This window comes from Podarcis raffonei, chromosome 5, assembly GCF_027172205.1.
Source record: "Podarcis raffonei isolate rPodRaf1 chromosome 5, rPodRaf1.pri, whole genome shotgun sequence".
NCBI lineage: Eukaryota > Metazoa > Chordata > Lepidosauria > Squamata > Lacertidae > Podarcis > Podarcis raffonei.
Window position 1 is genome coordinate 33,872,402 of NC_070606.1, and position 25,320 is coordinate 33,897,721.

Genomic DNA, 25,320 nt, shown 5'->3' on the forward strand with positions numbered 1-25,320 from the left:
AGTTTTTCTAGCTAACATTCGATACACTATTATGAACATCAGTTATTTTGACAGTAAAGCTCATAGGACTTGCTCCATCACTGAGGTACAAGCTTTGAGCTCTCTCTTTGTATTACAGTGGTATCTTGGTTTTCAAACATAATCTGTTCTGGAAGACCGTTTGAGTTCCAAAACATTCGAAAACCCAATACGGAAAACTCAATACAGAAGCTGTGTGGCATGGTTCGAGTTCTGAGGCGTGTTTGAAAACAAAAGTATTTACTTCTGGGTTTACGGCGTTCGAGTTCCGAAACGTTCGTCAACAGAGAGGTTCAAAAACCGAGGTACCACTGTATGTTTGTCTTCACCACAAAACCTGGCCAGTATTAAAGTGTGAAAGTACGGGATTAAATGGTTCTCTTTGCTTCAAATTTAGCATGCCATTTATACTCTCTCTCTCTCTCTCTCTCTCTCTCTCCACAGCTTGCAGCAATTTTGGAAAGCCAGCATCTGTTTATGACACCACAGAATCAAGATGTCATTTACTGCTACCACAGGAATTTTAGGCTGAAGCAAGGTCTTTCGATTGGTAGGTTCAGCTGCATCAGAAACACTTACCCACCTTGTCAGAAGAGATTTTGTACAGGAACCAGCCATTTCTGTCCCAAAATACTGATCCAACTATTGCCAGGAGTAAATGTGTACACAGTGGATTCCAAATCATCCATCTTTGTTCAGGCACAACTTTGGCTGTATTTGATAGCAAGCCTCAAAGATACACCAGGCATGCTAAAAGTCTCTGATCAGAGACTTGTCTATAATAATGAAAACCCTTACTCAGAAGAATGAGGAAGATGGCTATGACAAACCTCTTCAGAACTGTGTATGATGCAGAGTTCAAATTAACATCCTGTGTAAACGCAGCCCTTGTTTAGGTAAAAGGCGAGTAAACCGAAACAGAACACATTCAGGGTCCGCAACATACCAAAGTACACGAAACAAAAAGCTTTCAAAAGGATTTAGTATTATAAATATATCATCTTTGTCACAAAACACCTCGGCTGGGGAAAAAGTTTGGCATTTTGGGAATGGAAGTGTGCGTCTTCTCATCATACAAATTGTTTTTATACAAATCAGACTCCGAGACTAAGGCACAAGGCTGTGTTTTAAGCCCACGATGTTCTTGACTCTATGGATCCATAGTGTTTTTCCGCTAGTTACAAAACGATAAAAGCAGCAATCGGTTTTTAAAAGGAAGAAGCTGAATCGTGATATGGTTCAGAAGAAGATTCATACTTGGAAAGCAAGTCCTGTCCCTCCCACAAAACTGTTCTTGGAAAGTTGCAAAAAGTACAGAACTGCTTGAACAACTATATAGTTATGTGCATAACTGCTGGCTCACTTTTTTTAGGATCACCGGCCAGGTTCATCCAAGAGGCATTTTTTAAAATATAAAAAAGGAAGACTTTCTGTGTTGAACTTTCACAACCCTGGAAAAGTCACCCAGAAAGTTAAGGCTCATGGACACAGCCCTTGATCTTTTTTTCATTCGGTGGGGGAGTTTTGCTACGGATGTCAATGGGATGCAGCTCACAGCCCTTGTCTACAGTTCTATAGCCATGGTCAGGCATTCTTAAAAACAAGGAACAGAAGTGGAAGACATGTATAGCATCTTACCCTCCAAGCAAACAAAGTCATTGTCTGAGGGCAGACTGTCCATATCCATTCTACCCTCAGCAGAATGTAGTTTATAGCGTCTCTGGCAGAAGTTATTTTGGCCATGGAAACTCAAAACATTCAAAATCAATTACACTCTCTCTATAAAAAATTTAAAACAGTATATTAGCAAAGACATTTGTCCTTATGTAAAAGAAGGTCCAGAGATGAAGAACTGGTTGGCACTGGAGACAAAAGTTGTAGGGGAGTGTTAGTGTAAAACTATCAGTGTTAATCAAGGAAAACGTGGGAGGAAGTTGCAATTTGCACAAAAAGGAAGAGAAAAGGGAGAGGTTTGGATCAGTCCGACTCTGATAAACTACACGGTCTTCGAAATTCTTGCCCACGTTCATGGATCCACTTATTGGATACTACAGGAAAAGGAAGAGAGAAGAGGCACATTTACATACGGTTACTCACACCTGGCTAAACTCAGTGAATCCATATTAGTCTGTAAAAGACTGCTCTGGTTACAGAATGGCAACTTCCCAAAGTCTAACTAAAAACATGGAATGACAAATCACTTCCTATTTATTGTTGAACAATGAGATTTATTTATTTTTTACCATTACTAACAACCCTGTGAGGTGATTTAACACCTGGTAATATTGATCTGAAAAGATCAATACTGAACTTGCTGTGGAAAACCCCACCTACCTACAATGAATTATACAGTAGCCGGCAAACTGGACTTGCTTAGGTTTCATCTCCCTACCCATCGCTCTCACATTTCATTTAGGAATGATATTTTTGTTGTTCTTATCTTTTGGCTATGTGCAAATGGTTCAAAATGCAGCAGCTATGTCTGTGCAAATTCTCTGGTTTCATACTTACCCCATTTGTTTCCAACTAATACTGGACAGGCAGCATGCCTTGTGCTGTAGTCCCCTTCACCACTTGGAAAAAGATTGTACCAAAATACAGCTGTCCCCTGGGAAGATATAAAGTGGAGTTGACACATTAAACTGCCTTCAGTTTAACTTCTGGAAAATGAAAAGCTAATGCAGGCTAAAAAGAGGCAGAACCACAGGCAACAGCAAAAGTGTGGGAAATGTACTGAGCATTACTCCCCCCCTGTGATTTCTAAGTGCTCCTCAGTGTTATGCTCACACATCACCTATTGAGCCCCTGGCAGCAATGTGAGTTTTCTGTAAAATTTTCAATTAATCTGCACAGGCTGTTTCACATTGAAAATGTTTCAGTTTGCATCGGAAAATTTTTCTAGTAATAATAATAATAATAATTTATTATTATTTATACCCCGCCCATCTGGCTGGGCTTCCCCAGCCACTCTGGGCGGCTTCCAACAAAATATTAAAATACACTAACGCATCAAACATTAAAAGCTTCCCTAAACAGGGCTGGCTTAAGTTGTCTTCTAAAAGTCTGGTAGTTGTTCTTCTCTTTGACATCTGGTGGGAGGGAGTTCCACAGGGCGGGTGCCACTACCGAGAAGGCCCTCCACCTGGTTCCCTGTAACTTGGCTTCTCGCAGTGAGGGAAACACCAGAAGGCCCTCGGCGCTGGACCTCAGTGTCCAGGTAGAATGATGGGGGTGGAGATGCTCCTTCAGATATACTGGACCGAGGCCATTTAGGGCTTTAAAGGTCAGCACCAACACTTTGAATTGTGCTCAGAAACGTACTGGGAGCCTAATGCACACTTTACCTCTAAGCCAGGATATGCGTAAGTACCAATCTTCTCATTCAGAACATTTCACACAGCTTCATTATATGATGCAGCATAGATGGCTTTTAAGTGGAAGGAACAGTATGGAGACTGTCAGCTATGATATACAGGTATTTCACCTACCTTTCTAGGCCAAACGCTAGCTCCTACTTCAGGAAATACTGTCGCTCCTCCTGCTGCCACATCACTCATCTGACAAAAGAAATGGGGTGAGCCATTAAGCTAGCCACTCCAAAAAGTAATCCCACAGATTTCACTACTGATCTCAAGGGCACTGCAGCACTTTGTAGGGATATTTTTCGCCGTTGACGTTTTGAACAATAAGGCAGATTGAATTTTTTTTTAAAGGGGTCTGCCTGTACCACATAGGTATCTAAAGTACTCCACTAGAAGCACACAGCACTACATTCTAGTACAGGAATCACCAACCTGTACATGAAAGGAAACCCCATCATCTATGGGGAATACGCTGCGGATGCTGGAATGATACCTGGGCAAGTACAGATTGTATTAAAAGCCTTAAGAGACAGAGGATATTTGTGACAAAGCTACCTAGCTAGACACAGACAGTTCATTCATTTAGGTTTGTGACCTGTCTTTCAATTCTCAAGATGTGGTACACTGTAGTTTTCCATTTTAAAAACAAAACAATTGAAGCACTATGGTCCCTAGCAGCAGGCAATCCAGTGATGCTCGCCTGACCTCCCGTGGCCCACATTACTTCTGCGTACTGGGAGATAAAGGTGAGGTTGGTGCAGGGAAAATGCACCATGCTGACCTCACTGTCACTCTCCTCCCTCCTTCCCCACCTGCTAGGAAGCAGCATCAACATGGGAAACATGTGATCAGGTGAGAGTTGATGCACAGCTACTGGCTATGCTGCCATAACACAAACAGAAGAATTATGAAAAGAACCACACATTTCCTCATAATTTTCACTGTGTGAGAGAAGCTCTTTTGGTGACATGGTTGAATCTTGCCTCCAAAGTATCTTACTTACATAGAATAACCATGTTGCGATTCGGTTGCCTGTACCCAGTTCTTTAAAGGCATCCGGTTCATCTTTCTGTGTAGAAAAACATGCAGTACAAGGTCTTACTGTACAAGCAAAACCCAACAATGGCACACAGTGTTAGCGCTAGGGTAGACATTTACAAATATTAATTTTTAGAATGCACGATGTAAGTAAGGGAAAATTAGTAGTAGTTACCGGGAAAATTATCAAACATTTCACCCAGAAGTTAAAGGTATCCATTCAAATAAGATGTCCTTTCAGCATTTGAGTTTTACACTATCAGCATACAAAGTTCTTAAAGCATAAGGTATGCTTCTGGTGTCCTGGGACCTGGATAGACTTTACTTACTAGGTTATCCTAACACGGCATCTCTCTGATGCTGCGACTGAGAACTCTTAGCGCCTTCCAGTGATGGATAACAGAGAGAGAGAATGGAATGAGCCAACACGAATGAGATTTGGACACTGTATAAGTTATTGTTGATGTATTGCTGATGCTTAAGATATCACTGACAGTTGTATAATTTCATTAGGCTGCAGAGCAAAGGGAGAGATGGGAAGCGGTGCTATTCCATTTGTTCTGCTATGAGTTCAGCTGCTCTCCCTCAACTGTCACCTAGAAAGCAGCCCTTCTATCAGGCTATCTGAACAGTTCTGATCCCGGCTGATCAATATAAGAACTGTGACTTTAAGGATGGATGCCTGAGCTTACATGTTTCCTCCTCCCTCCCCATTCGTTTTTCGTTGTGTGTCATGACTTTTTGGTTGTAAGCCTGAGGGCAAGGGCTATCTTTTTTAAAAAATTGATCTGTAAGCTGCTCTGGAAGCCTTTTTGGATGAAAAGCAGTGTAAATACAATACAATCCAAATAACTTTAATGTGGTAGCCATTGGCCATGACAAATCTGAATCAAAAATAAATACAAGCAAAAGGCATATCGTGCCACAAATAATGGTCTCTATTTAGATCTCTGCGTCTCCCTTACAGTTCACTGCCTGTCCAGGGTCTTCTTTCTGATCTTTTTGGCTGCTAAAGGAAAAAGGGTGACTTTATGAGTCACTGAAGTGTTTACATTGCTAAGAACCTACTCTGCTGGGAAGAGACATCTTTTCTGTAAGGTGAGAAATCATCTCCTGGGTCCAATGTATAGTGGGCAATATAGTAAATAGTGTAAGACAGGCATGGGCAACCTTTGGCCCTCCAGATGTTTTGGCCTACAACTCCCATGATCCCTAGCTAACAGGACCAGTGGTCAGGGATGATGGGAATTGTAGTCCAAAACATCTGGAGGGCTGAAGGTTGCTATGCCTGGTGTAAAATGTCTTCCACCTGCGGTTGCATGCATATACAGAGTAAATATGCTTTTTAAAAATAAATACATGAAGTTCTGGGGAACATGGTCTCAGAAATCCCATGAAGATAGCCATCACAATCTAGAAAAGTAACATGACTTTTGAAGGCACATAATCTTTTTAGGCAGAACAAGTTTCCATTGCTCTCTCCTACATCTGCAGATTAGAGGAATTGGTCTAAAAATCACATAGAACAACCAGGCAACAAGAAATTGTATGCTGACCACCAACTGCAGCTCAAGGCAACCAGAAGTTTAAAATATACTTGGCAATTTAAATGATTTATGTCAAAGCAAACAATGTGCTTTTCACCCCTAGAATTAGAAGGGATTTTTTTTTCCACTGCTCAACCCTAATTGCTTTCACATGTACATGCTTGGGAAGAATCCAGTGTTTCCCACACATTATATTATTGGATGCTATTTTAGTATATTAAGGCGGCACTCTTATACACACTTACTTTAAGTCAATGAGTTTTACTTCTGCAAATATGCTGGAAGGGTGCATTATTAGACATATGTATCTGGGAGGAAGCTCCATTTAGTAAAGTGAGATTTACTGAACAGGATTGCACAGCAAAGATATTCTTTCAAAAGCAGGTTTTTTTCTAAACGCATGCATGGGAGGAAAAAACGATTAACAACATGCATCATATAAGCCAATATAGACTTACTGTATATAATTTTTTAAGGGGGGATGGAAATCAAGATTTATGTTAAGGCAATAATTTTAATAAATGTATGGTGGGCTCAAACAAAAACGTTAATTGACGGTGTTATTTAACACATAAATGCCCTGTAAACCACCATTTGAGAACATTTGTCCTATTTCTTGCAGCCTTGTCCCAATATAAAATAAAAGATAGTATTAAAAAAAATTAAAATCTGGCAGCCCACCCAGAAGTAAATATAAGCTAACATTAAGAGAAACAGAGATGTTATCCCATCAAGATCACTTGGTTCCTCTAATTTGTGCAACAACTTAAAACAGGTGTATAAACCTGTTGACAGTTTCAGTGATCTGAAACCCATAAATATCCAAGCCTGCCTAAACCCATTTGGATTTTTTTAAAAAAGCCTTTCACCCTATGGTTGGTTGCAGATATATCACTATGACATAAGAGCTCTGGGGTTTTTTTAATACCATCACCTTAAATGTACCAGCCACCATTTCCTGCAGTTTCCCCCATTAATCCTTTCATTCACTTAACAACATTTCACTTTTAACATTTTGGTAATATTTGTTATTCTCTGTTGTTCAAATGGTGGTTTAGAGGACTTTAATCATTTCACACGGATTAGAAGACTTGAATGTAACACAAAACACTCAATTAAACATTTGTGCCACAGGCCGAAAGGCCTAGGCTTCAGACTATTTCATTCTTCACCCATCTCTTTACTTGCCCGGGCAAAGTCATAGTGGGGCTCATACTGTCCTCCCACTCCATAATTTGCTACCTGGAAGAAAGAAACACAGTGCGTGTAAAGCACAAAGGCAGGACAGAGAAAGACTTACCCTTCCAAAATCAAAATGAGGCTCGTACTGGCCTCCTACGCCGTAGTTGGCGACCTAGAGCAGAAGAACAAACAACCAATGAACTACCCAGGGTGAGAGAGGAAGTATCTGCTTCATACGTACATTGATGCTTTGCTAACAAGGAGCGTCATAAAATCAGGCCCAGGAGCAATGTGTGTGGTGGGGCGCAGCTTACCTTCCAGAACTGGCACCGATTCTGCAAGGCAGTGGCAAGGCTGGAGCTATGAAGGTGCACCATCAGGAACACCTGACTGGCAGGTCCCACCCACTGCAACCACATGGTCCCAACCTCACTGCCACCCTGCCATCTGGTGATGGACAGGTTGTAAGTACAGTGGAACCTTGGTTCCTGAACTTAATCCATTCCAGGAGTCCATTTGATGATTTGGGAACCAAGGCGCAGCTTCTGATTGGCTGCAGGAGCTTCCTGCAGCCAATGAGAAGCCACGTCGGACGTTTGGCTTCCAAAGAACGTTCAAAAACCGGAACAATCACTTCCAGTTTTTGATCGTCTGGGAGCCTGAACATTCCAGCTCCCAAGGCGTTCGGGAGCTGAAGTTCCACTGTACAAATAATTAACAAACCAATAAAGGCTGAACTATGCCCTCTTTAGTAGTGCCACCAACTTGAGTCTACTCTCCAAATTAGGAACTAAATTAAGCAACGGCCTGAGGTTTCCCTTTCATTTGCCCTTACTGAGGATTCACCAACTTCATTTTCCATTAAAAATGATTTTCAAAGTATTAAAACAATGTATTTCACAATGTAGCTCCCACCCTAATATAACATTTTTCTTTTCCTTTAAAAAAATCTTTTCCCTGTTTTGCTCAACTGAACTCACCCAAGGAAATTCTGAACTGGAGTTTGCATTTTTTAATTTTTCACCATACACTTAAATATTGTGGCTAACTGCATTCCACACACAAACACAGGTAACAGCTCAATATTTTTTTTCATTTCAATGAAAAGCCATGACATGAGCCACACTGCCCCCTCCCACCCCTCCGAAACGGAGCCAGGGCTAAGCAAACATGCGGACAGAATTGCTTTTCTCCTCTAAATTTGCTTCTCTGAAAGTGGACTTTTCGGGTTCAGTTACATGCTTGCCACTTTATAATCTGCTAACACAGCAGACAACAGCAAAACAAACAAAAATCAAATGTGAAGAAGAAAATTTGAACCAACGATCCTTTTTTAAGAAATGGGGAGGGTGACACAAACAACATATTCGAATATGTATTTAAACCAGTATGAGATGAGTTGATGCCAGCAAGATTCTTAATACTCAAGTAGCGTGGGGTTTGGGGGTGGCATTTGGGTTTTTCAATATCTCCTCAGCTCACCTGGAGCTCCTCTGCTGTGGAAACATCCAGTCCTGTAAGATCTTGTATTCTTGCATTAATACGTGCTACTACAGGGTTTTCATATCCAGACAGCCAGGCACTAAACATGGAAACAGATATTATTCCTGACCAGTATGATCAGAGCATCACTTTTCAAGACTAGTAAGAGTCTGTGCAAAAAGAGTCTTTTTAACTGTGCAAAAATGCCTACAGGCAAATGCTGACACTAAATGTGATAGCTGACATCTCAGTAACTCCACTTAATGAACAAATTTAGCCCTATTGGCATATATTGCAGCTCTGCTGTATTTCTTCAAAGCAATCCCCTTTGGTTGGCCACCACCAAGAGAAGTAAGTTATGACCCAAAAGAACACTTGGGAGAGCATGATATACACAGTATTGCAATGTGTGACAGACCCTCTTTGATTCACCATGATTGCGAAGGAAATGCTACAGTGGTGCACATTACAGTTCACATAATAAACCCGTTGAAATTAACTCGCATAATAAACCCACTGAAATTAATACAGGTCCATTAGTTAATAAGTTAGGTCCACTGATATCATTGGGTCTCCTCTTAGTTAAACTTAAATACCACCCACTCTCTCTCCTGTCAAACCAGTGAGCCTGACTGTGAAAAAAGCTCTATCTTGCTTTCTTATATATGCATATACATCATGGTGTATACTTGAACCCTACTTACACTGATTCAGCTGTTGATGCTGATATATGCGAAAAACAGGAAGCCTCTCCATGCCAGAACTACACTCAAAATTCCCATCTCTGCACTAAAGAGCTGGCGGAAACAATTGCCCTAGAAGCTGTCCAACAAACAGCTAAGGATGAATGGACTAAACCCTGTATTGTCCATCTGTATTTTAAGAAGCAACTGGTGGCTTAACAAGATTTCTTTCCACTCTCACCCCATGTGTAGAAAAATTCCACCTGCCCCCCTTGCTCCACATGGGGTGTGGGCTCTCCTATATATATTACTAATTATCCTGAAAACCATTTTACTGAGCTAGCAGCAGCATCGCCGATAAGTGGTGCTTCGGATTGTGACCATTGTACACGGTTACAATTCACTGTACGAGATTAGTTTCCAGAGGGCTAGCCGTGTTTTTGCAACAAAAAACCAACAATGTGTCTTGTGGCACCTTTACAGGCAAACACATTTTATTGTGGAATAAGATTTCATGGACTAGAGTTGGATTCAAGACTAGATTAGTCACAATAACTTATTTCCATTCCTACCAGGGACTGTAATGATGGGGTTGACTGTTTGAAGCAGTAAAGTACATGGACTACTCCCAAGTAAAAAGTAGTGTCCAGAAGAAGCGTTCATTTAAATGTGGGCTGAGGGCTGGGGGCAGAGGAATAGCACAATCTTATCTGAAACTGGAGAAGTTGTTAAGTGTTTGGCTCTCTTCCTGCCAAAATTCTTTGCCCTACCAGACACACACAGGGTTTTTTTAAAGTGCCCACTCAGCTTCTGCCTCTTTCTATTCAAACCTGAATTTTCTGTTAAGGTGTTTACTCCCCACATATTCTAGCAGCTTGGACAACATTAAAGACCCTAGTTTCACGGTTCGTACACCTTAAAAACCAAACAGTAATCAAAAGCTAGTTGTTCGATTAGCAAACGTGATTTTTATGCACCATCGATGGTCAAAGATCCCTTGCAGAAACACATCATGTATATATACTAGTTTGAAAGGATTAAACTGTATTTTCACTACCACTCGAGTTTGTTTAGTACCCTCCTTTTCAAATCTCTAATCAAGAGTGGTAAAATATGACACCACACAGGTTACAGAATCTCAAAGGGTACGGAGAAGTGAGAGCTGAATGTTTGTCCAAAGTTAGTAGGCAAGGAAGTTTAGGGGGGGAACTAGCAGAACGACTGTTAGCATACAGAGCAATTGCAAGCATAAGAAATATAGACAGAGAATATATTTCTTATAACAAAAAACAATGTCATGTCACGTAAAGCATTACCCATTGCAAGACTTATTTCCTAAAGAAGAAAATTCGTATTACAGCAAGCGAAGTTAGTTACAATGAAAAACTAGTATTTGCACCACTTAATAACCCCTCTTCATTACCCCTACATTAATCCGCTGGCTTCCCCTTCTCACCCCATGCAGCTACTTTCTCTTTTCTGTTCTGCAGCCCAGCTTTGTACCTGTTTTCACCTTCACCCTTACGTCCATGTCTCCTCCTACCTCCATTTGTGCAACACTCCCCCCCCCCCGGTTGCACACAAGCCATCCCCACAGTAACTTCCTGCATCTTCCTCTTTCCACACATTGCAGCCACTAAGCTTCTTCTCCCCTTCTGCCCGATTATGAAGCCACCATTGTAGTGGCAGCCAGTTGTTCCAGGACTCAATTGAAGGTGCTGGTTTTTACTTGCAAAGCCGTCTGTGGCCTAGCCCAGCATTTCTTATGGAACACCTCATCTCCTGATACTTGTTCCAGGGACTATACAAAGCTGCTCTGGAACTCTTCTGGGTAGGGAGGCTTGGCAGTCATACATTATTCCATGGTTTTCGATTGGGGACAGTTATTTAGCTTCTGTCAGGCCCAGCCAGAATGGAGAGCTGTTAGGTATGAGGCAGGCTCTAAATCACGTTTTAGATTCTGAATGAAAGCTTGGCAGAATAAGGTTGTTCAGCTCCTTCTTTTTAACAGCAATTTTATACTGTGTTTTAATTCTTATATTCTGAACACCGCAAACCCGGAAGTGAGTGTTCCAGTTTGCGAACGTTTTTTTGGAAGCTGAATGTCCGACGCGGCTTCTGATTGAGTGCAGGAAGCTCCTGCAGCCAATCGGAAGCCGCGCTTTGGTTTTTGAACCATTCCGGGAGTCAAACGGACTTACAGAAGGGGTTTCAATGCTGCTTCTCTATTACTGTGCCTGCTGTAATGTTTCAGCCTTCTCCTGTAGCCTAATTCGTAAAAATGTCAACTTTTAATTGTTTTAATGCCTTTTTTTCTACTTCAGCTCAGTCAACATATACCCATCAATTGCGTAGCCATCAGAAATGGAGTGGGGGGGCAGAGAGAGAGAGACGCTATCTTGCAAGAGGAACAAGCATATCCTCCCATTTCCTTTCCCAGGAAGATCACTTGTCAACACTTTTCATTTCAGCTCACAGTCATGTGGAAGCTAAAATAATCCTGCAATGCCTCTGTATCATTTGTGGGGGAAATTGTACTCTCTGAACACTGCAATATGCTATTATTGCTCTCGACAGCATCAAAAAAGCTTTTCCATGTTGAATGTTGTTAAAAGTTAAATTTAGTGGGCATAACAATATTTCTGAGGTTCTCTCCTTTTGAAATAAACTAATACTCAAGAAAGGTACTTTCACTTCCATCAACATTTACTTTCATTCCTTAAAAGATTCAGCATCTTTCCACTGAAGCTTTTAAAAACGGCACTACTAGGAAGGACTGTTCCTAAAACTTTAAAAAGTAATGCTGAAAGACATGCATTTGTCTGGTGGAGACTCCACCATCATGGTCTAAATAAATTCCTTTAAAGATGTCTCTCCCCCCCCCTTTCTTTCTAGAGAGGAAACTATATTGTAGAGTAATTGGCTATTTCACAGGCATACATCACGACCAGCAGTTTCCTGAAAGTCAGACTGGCCGAAATATTATGGTACTACATACACATGGCTTGGCTCTAAATACTGCTTTCCACTGCTGGCAAAATGCCACCGTCATGCAGCCTGCCACGTACTTCAGCACAAACAGTAGTCCTGTCATAAGCAGAGGAATGCCGTTAATATAGAAATGTGTTAGCTAGGAAAGAGTGCTTGGAATGTTTGGGAGGAGGAAGCAGACTTCTATTAAAAATACACGAGAGAGTTTTTGGGTTCCCTGTAAATGTGGCTTTACTAGTTTGTTGGTTTTTTTTTTAAAAAAAATACTAATATCCTTGATAGGAACGAAAACCTACTGCTTCACCAATACAGATTTCAGTTTTGAAAAAATCTGTCTTCTTAATATTGCCTGGTGTGTGAAACTTTTCACAGAACTGCACAAGGCAAAAACAGATTCAAACGGGATAGTCAGAATGCACAGCCCACTGGCGGATATTAACTGCAGCTGACGTAAATATTTTGAGTGTCCACAATAGGTTCTACTGTGATTTAAACCACCAGGAGAAGAACAGCTCTCTCTAAAAGGAGGTTACAGAGACACAAATTATACCTAACAACTCACACATTAGTTCCTACACTTTATCACTACTAAAACCACACACATGAAACAGCAGACGTAACAATTAATTACTAAAGGAAAGCAGTCTGCATTTTTGCCTGCTCCTGAATTGTGGCTTTTAATGTAACAAATCCCTGAAGGTCAAGGTCTCTTTCCTCGAATCAACACACACGATGCAAGCTCCAAGAAGGCGTTTAATATTAATGGGTGGTCTTTGCTTTAAAAATCTTCTTGGCTCTTATACAAAAGTGTTGGATAGACACAACCTTAACAGGAGACAACTATTCCCCATGTTTTGCAACAGGTGTGTATGAGGATCAAGTATTGATCCATTAAACAGCTCAAGACCAACAACGTGCTCTTGCATGCTAGTTCCCATCTTGAAAATCTCATGTTATGTTTTCAGGAAGTACTGGACATACTGCACAAATCCTGATTTACACACATTTGATGTAAAAGCTAGATTTTTTTCCCCTGGGCATTTTTTGTGGACAAGCGTATTATAATAGCAAATAATTTTTGAGGCTGCTTACGCCATACTTTTTTATAAGACGAGAAACCCATGAAATTGAATGATTTCACAAACTATTAACAGTATTTATAAGCGCCTCACTGAAATATCCCCTTAAGCCAGTAAGGATTTTCCCCCCCATAAACAGTAACTTTTAATCATACACATTTAAAAGGATGGGGAAAGACGACTACTATATTTAGTACACTAACTATTTAAAAATAGAATCTGAACTAGGAATCTCAAGCTACCATGAACATAGAATGTGCTTCCTGTTTACCATGTGCCTCCTAGGAAGTGCTTAAGATTAACACAGGCATCCTGACACAGAAGTCAAAGCAAGCAGATGCTATATAGCATGTCGCTTACATGGATTCTTTCTAAAATAAAACAATGTAGTGTTAATTCTGGTGGGATCATGCAGATAAGAAAGTAAGGTTTATGCATCGACACATATACAGAAGTGTTTAACAAAGCAATCCTATACATGTCTACCCAGAAGTAAACTCACAGGCTTAAAACAGGATTTATTCCAGGTAAGCATGTATGGGATTGCAACCTAAGACTCACTGATTTGAGCATGGGAGAAACAAGGACATTCCTGAAGTGCTTAACTTTGACTGGTTTTTTACCCACAGAGTTTAAATTTGAGGATTTTCCCCTTTAAGCCTTCCAAACGTCCAGAGCCACAGAGGTTAGTGTTCTATTTTAAGGACCCATCCTTTTCATCTAGTTAGCAATCAGTTGAAGGAGGGGGGGAAGGTAAAGAATCCCACACCAAGTTTGACACAAGCCACTGCAAAGAGAATTTCTGTAGCAACTTATCGACATACCAGCGTCCCCTTACCTCTTAGAGACTCTGTAATGTGCTGTGGTCAGTTTCCCAGTCTGGGGGTCATGCACAGTAGCTCGGCTCAGCTACAAAAAGAGAAAGGACAAGGGGCTTACTCTAGTAGCAAGCTTCTTCTGGGCCAAGCCACAGGCAATTAGAAGGGTTCCGATTGGTCTGGATGGAATGTAATGCTCAGATCAGCAAGAACATTTAAAAGGATTACAGTAGCGGCTGCTACCGTTACTACCCAATTAATCTCAATTGGTTCAGTAAATTTGGTTAGATTGTCCTTTCACTTTTTCCCTCCAAATGGAAAGTTTATGCAAGCCAATTGTTTGCAGAGTTTCACAGAGAACTTCTCGGTACCCAGAAGTTTATTGTTTTGCATTGCTGCCTCAGTTTTGCTTTTTAAGAAAAGATAAAGCTTTTGCACGAGACTCAGGAGATATACATATATATTTAAAGATATCATTAAACTCATTGTAGCAACCCTGGGCCATTCACCATCTAACCTACCTCACAAGGTATTACAATAGGGTTATTTCCGTTAACTGTTGCATGAACTGCCCAGAGTATAAATATTGTAATTCATGATTTTTTGTAGTGGTCAGTGAATGATCTGGGAGCAGCTGAAGCTAAACAGAGGGGGAACTGATCACTGCCATGCACAAGAGCTTTACAAAAGAGCTAGGTGTAAATAAATATTAAGCTGTGATTAATTACTATTAATATTGTGTCACGATAAACGGGGAAACCCCACAGCTTTTTTAGTAAGTGTGAGCAATTGCCAAGAGAAAACTCGTTTAAAATTTATCAAGCCAGTAGTTTAGGTTAATTAAGTCTGCTAATCATTTCCCACAACCAGTAGAAGTCTCTCTGGGAATGTGTCACCTGGCTCTAGCAAAACAAAACTGGAATTAGCAGTCATGGAAAATAAAATGATAGTCTCTGTTACGATGGATGTGCAGAAGTGCTTCAATATCCTTAAATACAAATAGCTGAAGAGCTGTCTTGCCAAGATCACTTCTCTGTAGATTTCACAGACAGGAAGCAGAGAGCTCATTTTACTAGTGAACTTAATAACTCTGCATGCCTCTTTGACAGGGAGGCTATCCTTTAAAAACCAAGACATGGAAGACTTTGTTAGAGAAAATGGCACTCTATATTGCAGAAGGAAAAACTGAAATCTCTACCCAAGAAAACTCTGAGGCAGATTGGAACAAACTAGGAATACATCCTAAATAGGCATACAAGGACAGGACTTCTGGTTAGAGGAAGAATCTGAGAAACTCAGCAGTAACAGTTTGTTACAATATCTGCAGAGAGCAAAGAAATGGACCAGAAAAATAATAATCAAACTCTTGTGTTTTCTGGTCGTTTTCTCCCCTAATGAGCACCGCAGAGGCACTCATTAAAGGGAAAGAATATACGGCAAGTGAAATCTTACCTTTTGCTAATTCTGTAATGTGCAGTCTCCAAAACGCCTGTTATGGGGTTTGAAATGGTGGCTCGCCTCAGCTGTGAAGCGAACCAATCAGAATAGTTGCATTACAATGTATATTATTGCATCACATCAATCCGACCATTCAGAACCCAATTATGGAGCACAGGCTAAAGTAGGTTGGTTCTCATAGCTATGTATAGCAACAGTATAATATCATGCACAATACTGTATGGAGAAGACCCATTACCAAGCAGGTACTTCTCTTTTTGTAACGTGTAAGAACGCGACTCACCTTCAACTAGCTTGGAATAACAGGGCACTCCCAATAGCCTTATACCCAGCTTTTTACTTTGGTTTCAGTAATTTATCAGCTTGGCTTGTACAATTACGACCAAACAGGATAGCTTACTGTAGGTATCTGACATACCTACAGGGATGGGGAACCTGTGGTCCTCCAGATGTTGCTGGACTCCCAAGTCTCATCAGTCGCAGCCAGCATGGCCAATGATCATGGATGATGGGAGTTGTAGTCAAGCAACCTATTTGCGCCATAGGTTATGCATCTCTATGAAGTTTTTTGTTGGATCAGGTATACTGAACCGAACTGGTCTACAAACAACTCACATCTGGCTTCACTCTAGACTGTTTCTCAGGGGCTGATACAGCTTTGAAATGCAAGATGTGACCATGCTTCTTACAGGCAGGCACCTCTTGAATAGTCATTTTGTTAAAAGAAGGAATGTCCACCTGCGTGGGAAGAAGCAGTGGTGGGTACTGGTACTCCTAATCTGACATGGGGAAGAGTTACAGAGTGCTGGCATGTGCCACTTACCTCTTAAGCACCCCTCTGATCAAGGCAACAAGGAACAACCTCTCCTTTCCCAAAGAGATGGTGCAAGTTAGGTTAAAAAAAAGCTTGCAACTCACATGCTTCTACCAGCCAAGGCAGCACCTATTCACAAATTGTTGATGGACTGGTGCTGACGAGGCAAAAACAGCGCATGAGAGACGCACATGCTCTTTCAACACAGCAGGCATCTCCTCCTTTAGAAGATGAGAGGTCACCCCTGAAGGCACTTGCATCTAATAACTAGCTCTTTGGCGTAACTTCTCATTTCTCAGATGGGGTGCCTGAAATCAATCTTTTGACCAAGGGGACAGACACGCCCTGGTGACTAGGCATGTGGGGGGAGGTTTGTGCCATGGCTGAGAAAATCTTTTGCCAAACTATTTGACCTGGGGGAATAAGTCATCTTTTCCTAAAAACCAAACCAAATAATTAATCGTGTCCACATACAAAGTATAAACAAGATTTTACATATAGGTCTAAAATGGATCAGTCATAAGTTTTCTATTAAAGGCCATCGTTGGGGCCATTTTTAAAAGAATGAAAATCTGCACTGGGTGGATGGTTGAGAAACTATGCCCTGCACTCAATCCTACACTTAAAACTCTTGTCTTCCCTTAAGTTTATTTGGGAGTCCAGACTATGTGCAAAATGGCCATGTGCAAACTTGGGCCAAGGGAAACTCCATTCGGCTTACACTATGTTGTAACTTCATAATTGCAGAGTAACAAGAAAGCCGGTGATCTACCATCATAGGTGTTGTCACTTACAACTGCAGCTGAATCAATACTTCTAATGTACTTAGCAAACAGAATTAAAACAATTAAGAGTAGTGGTAGTAGTAGTAGTAGTAGTATATTAATACAAAGGAGTTATTTTTATCCAGAGGCAGTTCATGCATGCTGCAAAGATTGTGAAGTCCCACACTATAGTTTTTCAGGATTGTCTTTCACAGCCAGCCACAAAAAGGCCTGCCCAGCTTAACTGCTGAGACCTGCAGAGGAAGTTAGGTCAGACTGTTTGTCAACCTAACCCAGTACTGCCAACTTTGATAGCCAGTGGCTCTCCTTTTATTTTAAATGAACTTTTAAAAACAATCCTTTTTAAAAGCCTTAAAATGCCAGGGATTGAACAGGGAATTCCGTAAGTTGCAGCATGTGCTCTAACACGGAGTTATTCTAATGTGTCAGTTCTTAATACCATGCAGAGGGAATATTTTATTACAGTCTTATCCAAAGCAAAGCGTGCCATCATGAAAACAAGGCTGGCTGGGAGAGCTCATGCATTTGTAGCATCATTTAAGTTATCATGGACAGATTGAGATTCTTTATTTACCCTCGGTTTTGCAAGCTCTTTGACAGTTTCTATTTCTTCATCAGAGATTATTTCAACAAAGCGAACAATCCGAGGGCGGTCCCATTCATCCTCTTGTTTAACAGGGCCCAGGATGTACCTGGGATTCCCATTCCCATCGTAATAGCGGCAAAAAAGCTTCTTTTGTCTTCTTGGGGTCTGCAAGTTTGAAGCAAAATGTTTTTTAAAAGTTTGTAAACAAATGCATAAATATCTGAAACGATATAGCTGAACCAGCAGATTTTCACCATCTATTTTAAAGCCATTTTTAGAAATTGTACATAAAAGATGTTAATTACCATTTTGAGACCCTCCCCACGGCACAGCATTTCATACTTCTGTCTCTCGGGAAGATAATCTTTGGCAGGTCCCCTTTTCTGAGTCTTGTTTTCCTTTTCAGTCTGTCCATCGGTTTGGGCAATAGACTTGTTTGCTTCTTTTTCTTTTTCTTTTTCCATGATGTACTCGAAGTATTTCATATTGCCATTAGCTCTCTGGTGTTCTGAATCTATTGGAAAAGAAATGAGCCCCTTTGTGAAAGGCTAACCATTCAACAAACCTGCTTTTCATGGTTAACTTTTATTTTCTTTTTAAGCATACGCTTAAATCTGAATATTGCCAACATCTAACTCACTCATATTCTGCCAGCTGTTTTAGTTGCATATTCTCATTAAAGGGAGAAGTTCCTAAGTCAAAGAAACAAATGATTGACAGAGTGGTATTTTCACAGCAGTTGTGAATCTTTCCATGAAACAACTCAGAATGAATGAATGCTTCTTTAAATCGCTCCAATCCTTGTAAACTAGGGCTGTATTACAGCTATGCTCGTAGAAATTTTAAACGACTAGAAAAAATGTTTGTTGAGCTCTAGATGTTTGCAAGAAACACTCTTCCAGCAGATACGCTTTTTGTGAAACTGTAACACTACACTAGCACAGACAAGGCTAGAAATGTAGTTGATGTGCTACCCTCTATTTGTTGTTGGATACAAGAATAGCCAATGGCCAGGGGTAATGGGAGTCCAACAGTGATTGGACGTCACCACATATGCTACCTCTGAAAGTTTACAACAACAAAAAGGACCTAAGCAGACAGGAAGATTGAGGTGAAAATCTCAATAGAAAACACTTGGTGTACTATCATATTGTTTAAGACCCCTCTGGTAGTTTAACTCTGTAACAAAAAAGTGAAACTTTAGACACTTACACATTATTACAATTGACAAAAACAAAACAAAAAAACCACCACTAACACGTTGAACAGAAGGTCATCATGCACCAAGCAGCAGTAAAGACCTGATCCTACTCATAAAGCACGGTGCAATAGCAGATATACATTTACAAAGCCTTGCATGAATTAATGCACCATTTCCAACAAGTATTTTATGATAGCATAACAAGAATGTATTGCAGGCCAACGTGGCAATCCGGGTGTTTTAGGAAAAGATGCTAGAAAAACAGGAGTTGCTACTATCAGAATGAACGTTAAGAGATGTGTCACTTTGTCTTTTTACAATCCCAAGCAAAGAATAAAGTATTATTATTATTATTATTATTATTATTATTATTATTATTAATTCGGTTTATATACCACCTTTTATCAAAAGATCTCAGGACAGTGTACAACATTAAGAACACATTACAGAGCATTAATAATAAAAACGTAATAAAAATCATAGTATCAGACAACATAATAAAATAATCATAATAACAGACCCCCCCACCCCAGCTTTAGCAAGCCATAGATTAATTAATGGCTAAATGCCTGGGTAAATAAGTCTTTGTGCATATAAACCAATAGTAGTAATATAAATTAGAATAGAAGATGTGGAATCTAAAACTTGTGCTTGAGCAGGAACTGACATGGGGGGATTGGCTTTTGGAAGGCTCCCCACATCTGAATCAGATTCCAATGAGAATACATTAGTCCCTTCCAGAATCACAATGACAATCTGAAATGGGTCTATTGGGGCCTGCAGTCTCAGTATGTCTGAAAAAAATGGGGAGAGCAAACAGGAGCAGCAAGCTGCAGGGAGGTTTCTAAGCCCTGCTGCATTCCCGTTTATGCCATCAGGAGCATACAGACGCATCTCCTCACCTATTCAGAATTGATCTGATTTATGTTCAGACTTGTTTTGAATGCACAAAAGCTATCAGCTAATGGAAGCAGAGCCGGATTATCTTGCTCCTGGTTGCCCAATACAGAATGCCACTGCTGTTGGCACTAGGAAAAGCTATTGTTTTGAAGACAACTGCTATTTAAGAGGGGACGCGGGTGGCGCTCTGGGTTAAACCACAGAGCCTAGGACTTGCCGATCAGAAGATTGGCGGTTCGAATCCCCGTGACGGGGTGAGCTCCTGTTGCTCGGTCCCTGCTCCTGCCAACCTAGCAGTTCGAAAGCACGTCAAAGTGCAAGTAGATAAATAGGTACCGCTCCGGCGGGAAGGTAAATGGCGTTTCCGTGTGCTGCTCTGGTTCGCCAGAAGCGGCTTAGTCATGCTGGCCACATGACCCAGAAGCTGTACGCCGGCTCCCTTGGCCAGTAAAGCGAGATGAGCACCGCAACCCCAGAGTCGGTCACGACTGGACCTAATGGTCAGGGGTCCCTTTACCTTTACCTTACTATTTAAGAAGTTCACAACAATGCCTTTAACCCTGAGATAAATTAACTTAAAAAAAAGGGAGGCAAGTTTCCCACTCCCCACCTGCAGCCATTTGTACCTCTTCAAAACTTCACTGGAGAGACGAGAGGGAATGGGAAGTCCTTCCAGGGACTTCCTTAAGTTCACAAATTGCAGGGACAAAGCCTGTTTTGGTAGCAATTCCTCTCTCCTTCAGAAGCCCCCTCCCATCCCACACTCCCATCCCATCAGGAAGATTTCCAAACCATCCAGGAGAAAAGGGGGAGGGGGAGAGAGGAGATAGGAAGCAAAAATTGCACTAATCAGCACACAGATCTTCGGTGCACAGCAAAATTAGTGCACAAAATTAGTTACTGCAACCCACAGGAAACATACAAGTTCTTTAACATACCTAACTCAAGAAGACGCTTGGTAAGCATCACGGCTTTCTCCAGATCTCCCTGCTGGTACACAGCATAACTCAAGTAGTCTAGAACAGAAACCTTGCCAATGGAAGGAGAAACCTCTCCATCATCCAGCTGTTTTAGAGCTTGCTCCATCCACAGTTCAGTGTGGTAGTAGTCCGCTTCCGTGTATGCAATCTTGCCCAGCTCAAAGCAATCCTCAGCTGTTAGAAATGTCTTATGTTTCACTCCTGTAGGAAACAAGAAGCCAATAACGTTGAATCAAGTTGCATTACTGAATCATTTGCACTGATTTTCTTCTTCTGCTGAAGCTGCATTTTTCTATTTTTATTATGTGATTAATGACACCTTACAAAGCCTATAACGGAAAAAATAAAAGTTGCGCAAAATTCGTGCTAACTATAGCTACTTAATTTTTGTATAGGCTGCAATTGACTGTAAATTAGTGCATTTATCATTAATGTTATAATGATAGTGGTTTTTAGATAGGGATCCTAAAGACCACCAAGACAATCAGCCCAAAGAGTGTGCCCTACTAAACTGTTGTGTTTCCTAAGTCCTAGGGTGTGGAATCTGCCTCCCCCTGCCCTGAGAGGGCCACATTCCCCCAGGGGTAATAGAACCAAACACAGGTGGGGCACCTCACACTTTCAGTCAACAACAAACACACTATTGCTACTTGTACTGTGGGAAACTAATCCCAATTGCTCCAATAGGAGTGTTTGCCACGGTCCAATGCAAAAAGCAGGCACTGAGGGCCAAATCTGGATTTGGACCCTAGAAGGGGGTTAAAGAAGGGCTGTAACATTTTGTCTCCTACTGCTTCACAATCCAGAACCTGCAATATGCATTGCCTAAACAATTTTAATGGCCCCTTTTTTGACAACACAAATTGCAGGGGACCTAATCTAGATTGGGATCCTGGCATGGGAGTAATATAGATTTTAACCGCCTGCCCTCTGCAGTGATTTGGAAGTTGAACACAAATCATAGCTATGGTTTGAGCGAAAGAGTAAGCCTGTAATTTAAAAAAACATGCAAGCAAAGGGAGGGGAAGAGGAAGGAAAATAGTGGTACAGGTGGACGTAAGGGTCAGTCTTTTAGCAACAAACCATGGTTTAATACGGTATGTGAAACAAACTCTCCCTCCCTAATCACCCACACCCTCAATTGGCTTCTGCAAAGTCGTTTTCTTAAAAGTCTTTCCCCATATACTTACAAAAATTACAAAAATTTTACCTGGGAGATTTCCCCTCGATATAGTGTCTGTATCCAAATTATACGTATCCTGGAGCCGTAAGAGAGCTTTGGCAGCACCAGTCTGATCTTCATCATTTGGGAAATACTGGCGTTGAATAGTCATGTTGGAAATGAACCCTAAAGAAAGAAAGAAGCTCTTAGAACCATAGAATTCTCAAGTGTGGCGAGGGATGCTTGAAATCAGGGTGTGTGTGAAGGAGCAGGGAGAATTGGGCATGTGGTGAAGGATGCTTGAAATTAGGGTGTGTGTATGTCTGAAGGAAGGAACAGGGAGAATGAGGCATGAGGTAAAGCACCAGGGTGAAATCCGGCATCTCCTTGATTACTTTTTTTGTGCCAATTATTGTAATTGGTTTTCCAAATAATTACAAATCTTGCCGAATTAATTCAATTTAATACAATTTTCCAAAACCAGCTTCCCACTCCCCTTATATGTCCAAGATGAACCCATTGCTGCTTATGTTCTCAATTAATCTCTAGATAACATCCCTCAATAACTGATAATATTACCCATCAGCTGCCCCTTTACATCTCTGAATACAGCAAAAAAATCAAGTAAACCTTTGTGTGTGTGTGTGTGTTGAAGGCCTGGTTGCTAGGGCAACGGTGATAGAAGTGCGACATTTGAGACCAAATGGCCTGGGCATATTTGGGCCACTCCAAGGTAATTGTAGGGTCAAAGATACCAATATGAAGCCATGGGTATTTTACATACAATGACCTGTAACCTTTCTTGATGTATGTAGGAGGATGTTTAAAGATGCTTTGAGGACTCTGTGTGCTGTGTGTTAGTCGCCTATATAAGCTTTGCTCTGATATACCACGGGGCAATCCTTCCAACTAGCAGCTGAGCAGCTGGCTGGCAAGGCAATAGTTTTAATAAATACTGGGTCTCTCCTGGATTTGAATTAGTTTCCTTGGTTCCGTGGTTTATTTAAAAGGTGGCCCCCTCACCTGGGTAACAGACAAGGTGGTGCAGAAGTGAATTACACCTGGATTTTTGGTTTTCCCCTCCTCTCACTCATGTCATAAAAACACACAGCACAGTGTTGAAACTCTATTCCTATTCACCACAAAGACTTCTGGCTTCTAGCAGGTACCACAACACTAACATGAGTTACTGCTGACACAAAATCCCAAATCTCACTGAGATTTCAGATCTCCTCAGTATGAAATTATTGACCTTTTTGGAGACTAAAATGGCTAAAGAGAACGGAAACCAGGGATTTTCTGGCCCACCGCTCACTGAATTATCCACTACCCACACAGTTCTCAGCATGCAAGCCAGCCTTTACAATGGCTTTTTAAAAGCCTACCATCAGACATATCCTTCAGGACTAGGTTCTCCAGCTCGCTCCACTCTGTGTTAAGTCGCTTCATCAATTTGAATGCATTCACAGGATGCCCCAAGAACCCCTCTGGGTCTTTCGTTGCAGTGTCTGTCAGCTTATCCAGTTTCTCTGCCCATCTAGAGAGACAAAATGCAACCTAAATATTTTTACTAAGGCACTTTCCGTGTGCCAACATTAATGTTGTGAATTGACATTGGATACCTTATATTGTTTCATGATCTAAAAGATAAATAAATTGTATGGTCTAAAGATAAATAAAAAGCACAGATTTTCAAAGCTAGCTCATAATGCGACTAGTTTTTAATAGTTTCTTCTCTACATTCTAAACGCTGTAAGTCACTTGGAGATTCCCTGTGTATCAAGTGACTAATAAACTGAATAAATAATGTACATTTATTTATTTATACATACTTACTTACATACATACATACATTTCTGTACTTTTTCCAAAGGTTTGAAGTAAAGGAAGTAAAGTTCTTTTTATTATCCACAGCCCATATTTAAACTCTGGATGGCTTAGAGCCAACATTTTGCAGAAATAGCAAATATTCCTCTGCCCACAAAAAGCCATATATTATTTGGCCTGGGGCAAATTTTTTGTCACCCACTAAATACTAGTGTTAAAGCCTGTACATACTTCTTAATCTGTTCCAGCTTGCTCTCTTCTGCCTTGATATAGTCTTTTAGCGAAGTCACCAGGTCTTTCTCCGTATTAATTAAGTCTGTCATGTGACCTAAAAAGATAGTTTAATTCACTCATTATGTCTATGATCCATTACAAAATCTTAACAATATGCTTTAAAAAACAACAACAACCAACAAACCCAAATGCACAAGGAGTTTGCAATTACTTTACACTTTCTAATTCTTACAAAAAAGGTGCAAGGGAAATATTTCTCCCTGCTATTCTTAATATATTCTGATTACATGGCAAAACTAATTGTCAGTAAGTAACCAATATGTATCAAGTAGAATGTAAGCTGCGAGGCAGCAGTCTGTTTCTCTGAACTAATGTCTTGCAAATATTGCAAAATCACTCCATACTCTCCCTGTGGATTGTGATTTTTCCACATTAGAGAGTTTCTCAGTGGCAGTTTTACAACACATTAAGAATTACTGGTAAGTTTATGCTATCAAGGATTCCCTTCCTCTCCAAATTGCTTTCTGTAGGACACAATATTGATATGAATAGCCAAGGAAAAGGGAATTCAGAAGTGGATACTGAGATGGTAAGAAGACTCATACCCTTTCTCACTCTTCTGGAAAAGCTAGTCACCTCCCCACTTTGAAACCCAAGTTGTCCCCCCAACTGATAAAACATCAAATCATGAATATAACACCAAAAAGCAAACATCCAACTGAAATATCCTTGCCATTTACTAGTTTCACATAGGCTTAGGAAACTAAGAGGGGTTGGGTTTGGAATTATGTTTTCAAGCGTCAAATATTTGTCACATTCCATTTATTAGCTATTATGCAAAAAAATCTTCCTTTCAATTATACAAACAGTGCAAATTGCCTTTCCCTAGGGCCACTTTACCTTTTGAAAAGTCAATAGAATTGCTATTTTAAGTCAATAGGACTACTAATTTCTAAGAGCAACTGTACAGTTGGTCATTTGCTGTTGGGGGCTGCCCACAGTGACTGGGGAAACCAAGCCGGATGGGCAGGGTATAAATAAATTATTGTTATTATTAGGAATTCTTCCTCTCTTCAGGCTAGAATCGTGACCCAAGTAAACTTGTAACAATTGCCACATGCGGCAGGCAAAAGGGTTTCCCCAATATATTGGCAAGGTTAAGTTAGGTAAGAT

General features: G+C 40.7%; 1 protein-coding gene across 3 annotated transcripts in view; it reads right to left on the reverse strand.

The window, feature by feature from the left end:
• Positions 1 to 982: 982 nt before the first annotated feature.
• Positions 983 to 25,320, reverse strand: part of P4HA1 (prolyl 4-hydroxylase subunit alpha 1) — a 29,913-nt gene continuing 5,575 nt past the window's right edge. Inside the window, exons 3-15 of one of the 3 annotated variants that reach the window (XM_053388570.1) lie at positions 24,145 to 24,241; positions 23,472 to 23,623; positions 22,135 to 22,272; positions 20,883 to 21,125; positions 18,149 to 18,357; positions 17,832 to 18,008; positions 14,221 to 14,291; positions 8,630 to 8,729; positions 7,150 to 7,207; positions 4,384 to 4,445; positions 3,507 to 3,575; positions 2,530 to 2,626; positions 983 to 2,066 (exon numbers count right to left, since the gene is read on the reverse strand). In XM_053388570.1, the coding sequence (XP_053244545.1) occupies positions 1,996 to 2,066; positions 2,530 to 2,626; positions 3,507 to 3,575; positions 4,384 to 4,445; positions 7,150 to 7,207; positions 8,630 to 8,729; positions 14,221 to 14,291; positions 17,832 to 18,008; positions 18,149 to 18,357; positions 20,883 to 21,125; positions 22,135 to 22,272; positions 23,472 to 23,623; positions 24,145 to 24,241 (1,544 nt within the window). In that variant the 3' untranslated portion in view covers positions 983 to 1,995. Of the gene's footprint in view, positions 2,067 to 2,529; positions 2,627 to 3,506; positions 3,576 to 4,383; positions 4,450 to 7,149; positions 7,208 to 7,265; positions 7,320 to 8,629; positions 8,730 to 14,220; positions 14,292 to 15,652; positions 15,724 to 17,831; positions 18,009 to 18,148; positions 18,358 to 20,882; positions 21,126 to 22,134; positions 22,273 to 23,471; positions 23,624 to 24,144; positions 24,242 to 25,320 lie in introns of all 3 variants that reach the window. The other 2 variants (XM_053388569.1, XM_053388568.1) reach the window with 2 other exon arrangements.